Source organism: Gobio gobio (assembly GCF_949357685.1).
Source record: "Gobio gobio genome assembly, chromosome: 11".
Taxonomy (NCBI): Eukaryota; Metazoa; Chordata; class Actinopteri; order Cypriniformes; family Gobionidae; genus Gobio; species Gobio gobio.
Window position 1 is genome coordinate 16,577,958 of NC_137104.1, and position 7,254 is coordinate 16,585,211.

The following is a 7,254-nucleotide window of genomic DNA, read 5'->3' on the forward strand; positions in this document are numbered from 1 at the left end:
CGAATTCCTTTAGTTCCCCATCCTTTGTTTACGAGTGGTTTCGAAAGTAAGTCATGTGTTATAGTCACGTGTTTGATGGCTTATGGTTAACCAGGAAATACAAACTTGTTGTCTGGGTCTGAATTATGCTGAATAAGTTATGTAGGCATAATTATCTAGGGCGGAAATTGGTGCATACTGACATTCATGCATTTTTAGATTCACTTTTACTGATCTCAGTGTACGCGCTCGCGTCTGTAAGTTGTGAACAATCATGCAAGTGACTCTGTGTCAGATATCGCTGCTTCTTTGTCTACTATCATGCACCTCAACACTCGGGGCTCGATACACACCCGACTGGGACAGTCTGGACGCCAGACCTCTGCCTGAATGGTACGACGAGGTGAAGTTCGGGATCTTTGTTCATTGGGGGGTGTTTTCAGTGCCCGCGTTCGGCAGCGAGTGGTTCTGGTGGGACTGGAAAGGAGCACATAACTTTGAATATATCCTGTACATGATCAAAAACTACCCCCCTGGGTTCAGCTATACGGACTTCGCACCTAATTTTCACGCGCAGTTTTTTGATCCTGACGAGTGGGCTGAAATCTTCGAAGCTTCAGGAGCAAAGTACTTAAGACATGCATTAGCAATGCTGCTTCCTGTGTTTATTCTACGTATTTATCATTTTATTTTTAATTCTTCTCAGATATGTGGTCCTCACTTCAAAACACCACGAAGGCTTCACAAATTGGGGGTCCCCAAATTCGTGGAATTGGAATTCTGTTGATAATGGACCTCACAGGGATCTTGTGGGAGATTTGGGCAATGCGATAAGAAAGAGGTATTGTGTGCTTGTTGGGGAGGCTGGTGTTACATTGTCTTTTCAACGCGGAAATAATCTATTTCCTGCAAATATTTACATAAGCGGAACCGTTACAAAACATACTTCTATGTATGCACAATAATCTATATACCTCATACATCTTGCAACAAAAATCCGTCATTTAACTATTACAAAAACGATATTTTTCAACAAAAGAGATGTCTTCTTTTACAGTTGTTCTTTGTAGAAATTAAAGAATCATAAAAAAAATCACATTTAATTGAGTATGAATGCAACTGAAAATAAGTGTAAAATCGTTTCTGCCTCCTTTTTACAGAAACAACATAATAAAGAAAACCCTTCCTTGAACATAGGTTACTAATAAAGTCATTGCAGGGCAAATTTCGATTTATTATTTTAAACCAAGTTTCTTTGACTTTGCCTGGATTTACATATTTATAGATAATTACATTTTAAAATATTCTTTTTTTTAAAGACATTTCCCCCCAAAGTATTAACAAATTCACTATAGATTACCTGAACAACTGAATAAGTCTGTAACAAAAATTTTAACTTTGTTAAACCAGGCTATCTTAAAAATCAACAGATATGACACATTACAAACTTTGATTTGAAGCAAAAAAAATTGTTAAAAAATCGGACAAAAAGACAAAGGTACAAGACTTGTGGCTTTAATGAGGGAAAGAACTACAATCCCATGAAGCATTGCAAATGACAACTAAACCTTGCAGAATCATTGGTAATGTAGCTTTTCACCAATAATTCCACTGTTAAAGTGATTATTTAAATAAAAAAAAAGGCATATTGCTTCAACAAATGCGTATAGCATCATTTAACAACCTCGTAGTAGCTCTCAGTAGGTCTGTCTTTAAAGGATATAAGTTAAGTTATTAATTCCTCTATGGAGAAAATGAGTGGGATATTTATTTCCAGAACCCAACAGTTGCACTCTAGGTAAATCACTATAATAATAACAAAGTGAAGTAAATGGTTAAACAATTTACGCTGCAAACCAGTGTATTTATGGTTCTGATAATAATTTAAAATAATATAACAAATACCAGTTTACAACATCAAGTAGCAATCATAATAGCTGTTTTTTTTCTCTGTTCTGAATTTTATCCAAAAATGTGCTTTTTTTTGTATTAGGTCTCTGCATTATGGACTCTACAACTCTCTGTATGAATGGTTCAATCCCATCTACCTCAGTGACAAGAAAGCTGGTTTCAAGACTCAGGATTATGTTGCAAACAAAGCTATGCCAGAACTCATCAATCTGGTCAAAAGGTAAATTACATCAGTCATGTGATTGATACAGGCTGGAGAAGAAAGAACAATTGTTTATGACATAAGCCTGACTGTTCTGTTGTATTTGTCTGTGTAAATATCAACCTTTACAGCCTAACTGGTGATGTTTTAACCTCTCAGGTACAAGCCAGACTTGATTTGGTCAGACGGGGACTGGGAAGCTCCTGACACTTATTGGAACTCTACAGAATTCCTCGCCTGGCTCTACAACGACAGTCCAGTCAAAGTGAGATCATCATGTCATGTCATTCTTATTGTAGAACTGTCTCAAATTATAATTCTGATCCTTATGACTGCATTATTGCGCTCCTTACAGGATGTGGTGGTGACCAATGACAGATGGGGGAAAGGCTGTTACTGTAAACATGGAGGTTATTACAACTGTGCCGACAAGTTCACTCCTGGACAGCTGCCTAATCACAAGTGGGAGAAATGTCAGTCAGTGGACACATTATCATGGGGGTATCGCCGAAATATGAAACTAAGCGAACTGATGGATCTACCAACCATCATAAGGGTGAGATGTGTTGCTAATGAGCAAAAAAGTGCTCGCCTCAGATATTACTAGATTCCTGCATTGTAAATAATGTATATGAATGAAACACATGGACACAAAAGCAAATGAAAGTTCATGAGGTGTCTAATGTGTCAAGTAAGTTTTTCAAGCATTTGTTCACTTTAAAATGAAAATTTCCTGATAATTTCATCACCCCCATCTCATCCAAGATGTTTGTGTCTTTCTTTCTTCAGAAAAGAAATTAAGTTTGTGAGGAAAACATTCCAGGATTTTTCTTCACATAATGTACTTCAATTGCAACCAATGCGTTGAAGTTCCAAATCAATGCAGTTTCAAAGGGCTTCAGAGGCTCTGCACGATCCCAGCTGAGTAATAGGGTCTTATCTAGCAAAGCCATCGGCCATTTTCAAGAACAAATAAACATTTATCTACTTTTTAACCTTAATTGCTCATCTTGCGTTGCTCTGTAACGTGCCATGGATTGTGCAATCACGTCGGAAAGGTCACACTAGACGTAGGCGGAAGTTCCGCCCCAAACGATCGTGCGAGGACTAATACAAATGCCCTTTACAAAAAAAAAAACTCCATCTCCAACTTCAAAATCGTCCGACTTCGTTTAATCTTTTTTTGCTAAATGATGTTTGTATTAGTCTTCGCACAAGCTCTTTGTAAACACGGGGGCGGTACTTCTGCCTAGGGCTGTCAAAATGACTGAAAAGCTAAATTCTAAATTCTTTCTTAAATATTATCAAAATTCGAATTATCTTTGAATCCTAAAGGCAATACTTAATTTTAGAGGATAAAAGTACTGTATTGTCTCCTATGCCCACAAGAGGGCGCAAGCGAGTGCAACAAGCAAATTCAAACCAAATCAATCATTGCGTCTTTTATTGAAATTAAATGACATTCACTTTTTAAATGAACAACACAGCCGCACCGCGCTGTACTGGATAAACAAACCGCGTCAGTTCCGTCATCGTCATGTCTCACGCGCCTCTACCAAAAATGTGTATTTTTTTTGTAAATTCGACGAAATTTGAATTTTTATTTGACAGCCCTACTTCTGCCTACGTCTAGTGTGACCTTTACGACGGGATTGCGCAATACGTGGTGTCATAGAGCAGCGCAAGATGAGCAATTTAGGTTTAAAATTATATACATTTAAAAAAAATTCGATAAGACCCTATTCCTCAGCTGGGATCGTGCAGAGCTTTGTGAAGCCTTTGAAACTGCATTGATTTGGACCTTTAATATTTTGGTTGCCATTGAAGTCCATTATATGGAGAAAAATCCTGAAATGTTTTCCTCAAAAAACTCAATTTCTTTTCCACTGAAGAAAGAAAGACATGAACATCTTGGATGGCATTATACAATCTTGTAGTAAATTATCAGGAAATTTTCATTTTGAAGTGAACTAATCCTTTAACCTCTCATATGTTGTGACCACAGGACCTGGTCTACACCGTGTCTTTAGGAGGGAATTACCTGTTGAATGTTGGGCCCACGGCAGACGGCGTGATCGCCCCTGTCTTTGAAGAGCGTCTCAGGGGAATCGGAGCCTGGCTGAAGATCAACGGTGAAGCCATCTATGCAACTAAACCTTGGAGAGTTCAGTCTGAGAATGCTACTGTTCTTGTCTGGTGTGTTGATGTTTTTTTACTTCCTCTTATCTTTCTGTGCCACACAGAGGTTTACACAGAGGACCCGAGATCCGACTCGGGACCCGTACGGTTCGGGTCTATATTTTAAATGGTCAGCCGGTTCCGGGTCAGGTCCCAATCTGTTACTTCGGGTCCCGGATCTGTTTAACGTTGTGTGTAATACCCGAGTCGATAGGACACCCGGCCGTGATCAGAGTCAGTTAGCGCTGTCTGTGTTTTGTAACATACAACTTGTATTTGTATGTTACAATTAGAATGAGAAAAGTGTGAGCAGGGAAATAAGGTGAACAAAAACGCAAGCGTGCCCAGCCGTCAGAAGCAGAGCGGGCGCACGGTGATCATGAGTTTTCCTGTTTCTATGTGTACAGTAGTAAATGCAAACAAACTTCAAATCTCAAACCTCTTGCAGCCTTGCACAGTGCACACTCACATGTGACATATTTCAAATCAGCAACAAAATCTGAGGTGAACTGTCACATGAATGATATTCAAATTGCGTTAAAAAGTAAAGGCTACATTTCAGGTTGCTCCAGCTAACGCGCATGTGCAGTCTCAAGCGCGCACACGTCATAATAATATAATGAATTTTACCAACTTGTTATATCTATATTTCTGCTCCGACTCGGCTCAGATGATTTTAAATGAGTAATGCTTCCTCTGAACGAGCAATCATTATTACATTTATTACAACAAAACAAACCGTGATTGGTTACATCAGTCAAATGTCCTCTTGGGCGGTCCTTGACCAATGAAAGCTGCGATAGAGTCCAGACCTTCTGCCGTCAGTCTGAAGATCTGGCTACGGGAGCCTAGCCTGTGGTGTAGTTTAAATTTAATGAAACTTTCACAGCTTTAATGGAATGTTTTACATTTTCCTTCAATTCCAGGTATACTTCAAAAGACACCAGCACTGTGTATGCGATCTTAACCGCCAGCCCCATGCAAAACTCCTTTACACTTTTGATGCCCAAAACCTCTAGCAGCACAGTGGTAAATATTTATGAATTCATTAGCATTTAGGAATAAAATGTCTTTTTTTTTTTGTCTTTTGTAAGACACAAATTAATTATCTGTTGCAACTCTGTTCAGGTGACTTTGTTGGGGTACCCTGAGCCTTTAAAATGGGCTCCTCTGAAACGATCAGGACTTATTGTTCTGCTGCCTGATCTGCCTTCCACACTTGCTCAAGCCTGGACCCTCAAGCTGGACGGGGTGGCCTAAAGCCTTTAAAACCACCCTAGAGATTTTAATTAAATTGTCAGGGATTTTTTTTCATATATTAATTCAGATTTCTATATTTTCCTACTTGAGAAGTATGACCAATATGAACTGCAAAATTGTCTTGGTTCTCAAACAACTGCAAAATGCTGCGTTTTCAAATACATTTATTATAGCCAGTGTTAAATGAGAGTACAAATCAGCAATGGCAAGTATACTGTATGAAACCGTTACTCGCCAGTTGGTGCGATTCATCAAATCTCAAAGGCTTTGATTAATTTATAAAAATATATAGTCTGATGTATTGTAATATTAATATATATTTTTGTCCACATGCTTTTGTTTCTAGAAACATTTTGTGTAAATCAAGTTTTTTTGATTGTAGAGTGTTTGATTGCCCAATTAAAACGACCAAGTGAAAGACACATCAGAACCAAAATGTCAGTGTCAGATATTTTTTTTATCATTGCATATTAGAAACCTACACATGGATAAAATTGAAACGTCATTTCAGCGGATGTTAGTGCTATTTTAATATTTTTTTTCAAAGCAAATTTCAAAAATGTATAGTCAGATATTAAACACTGATTAAATGATATTAAACACATTTTATTCATTTTCTTTCAGTTAGGACAGGTTTTGTATTTGTTTGTGGAACTGATTGATCATAGGCCTTACTGAACTGAGCCTCATTGATCTGAGTATAAAGTTCATCTCTGTGAAAAAGAAAGCCTGTAATACTCAAAATAGTTTGTTTGTGTACATGAACGTGTGTGCGCGGTAGCACGAGTTTGCATGTATCCACGCATGCACAGGTCCGAGGTCTTTATCTTTTATTTCCCCCATTCATTTTGAATGGATGGTCATTTTTTACCAATATAAGCTTAGACCAATGAGTCCTACAATCAGTCAGTTTAAAAAAAATAAATACACAACCTGGCCTAATTGAAAGAGTAATTGGTAATAATATAGCATAATGAGAGATTTAAATTAGCAATTTTTTGTAAGCCGGTGTCAGTACCACAAATGTGATTTTGTACAAGATAAAAGCATTTAAAAACAAACTTCCTGGTTAAATATTAACGCACACTCATGTGATAAACAGTGCAATTTTTTCATATGTTATTGAATTTTAACAAAAGTATCCACTAATACTGCTTTTTTCACTCAAAAACAGGTGCATAAGCTCAGATCAATAAAACGAACCGTCAGTTCAAAAAAAAAAAAAATACAAAACCTGTTCTAATTGAAAGAAAACAAGCTGACAAAAAGATTGAATCCAATATTTAGTGATAATATAGCATAACGGAAGATTTATAAGCAATTTTTTCTAGGCCGGTCATTTTTGACCCGGTACACCACAAGTGAAACTGGGGAAAATAAGTTTTAGTCTAATGCGATAAACACAATATGATAAATACAATAAACAATCCTCTCCAACATAAGGGATATACGCAGATGAAGTTGCGTACGTTTTGTGTAAATTTAGGATACATTTTAGTACTAATGTTTTTGATGAATCATTTGTTCAAGAAAACGTTCATACTTAGATTTTACACACAAATTTGTGTACGCATGCTTTGTGAAGGAGATCCATTTAATATTCTGAAATATTACTACAATTTAAAATAACGGTTTTCTATTTAAATATAATTTAACTTGTAATTTTTTATTCTTGTGATTACTCTGGTCTTCAGTGTCACATGATCCTTCAGAAATTATGCTCA

The 7,254-nt window shown here is 37.0% G+C and overlaps 1 protein-coding gene across 1 annotated transcript; it reads left to right on the top strand.

The window, feature by feature from the left end:
• Positions 1–36: 36 nt before the first annotated feature.
• LOC307134460 (tissue alpha-L-fucosidase-like) lies at positions 37–6,742 on the top strand. The gene is made up of 8 exons (XM_079830227.1): positions 37–606; positions 686–820; positions 1,973–2,110; positions 2,252–2,357; positions 2,448–2,648; positions 4,098–4,288; positions 5,197–5,299; positions 5,399–6,742. The coding sequence occupies exons 1-8, from the start codon at positions 254–256 to the stop codon at positions 5,528–5,530; spliced, it is 1,359 nt and encodes a 452-aa protein (XP_079686353.1). The 5' UTR covers positions 37–253; the 3' UTR covers positions 5,531–6,742.
• Positions 6,743–7,254: the final 512 nt, after the last annotated feature.

What these genes read in the sequence shown, in the direction of transcription:
- LOC307134460 (XM_079830227.1), top strand. Translation starts at nt 254, where the DNA reads ATGCAAGTGACTCTGTGTCAGATATCGCTGCTTCTTTGTCTACTATCA. An exon ending in TTCGAAGCTTCAGGAGCAAA is followed by an intron (nt 607 to 685) that starts GTACTTAAGACA and finishes AATTCTTCTCAG; the next exon opens with ATATGTGGTCCTCACTTCAA. An exon ending in AAACCTCTAGCAGCACAGTG is followed by an intron (nt 5,300 to 5,398) that starts GTAAATATTTAT and finishes AACTCTGTTCAG; the next exon opens with GTGACTTTGTTGGGGTACCC.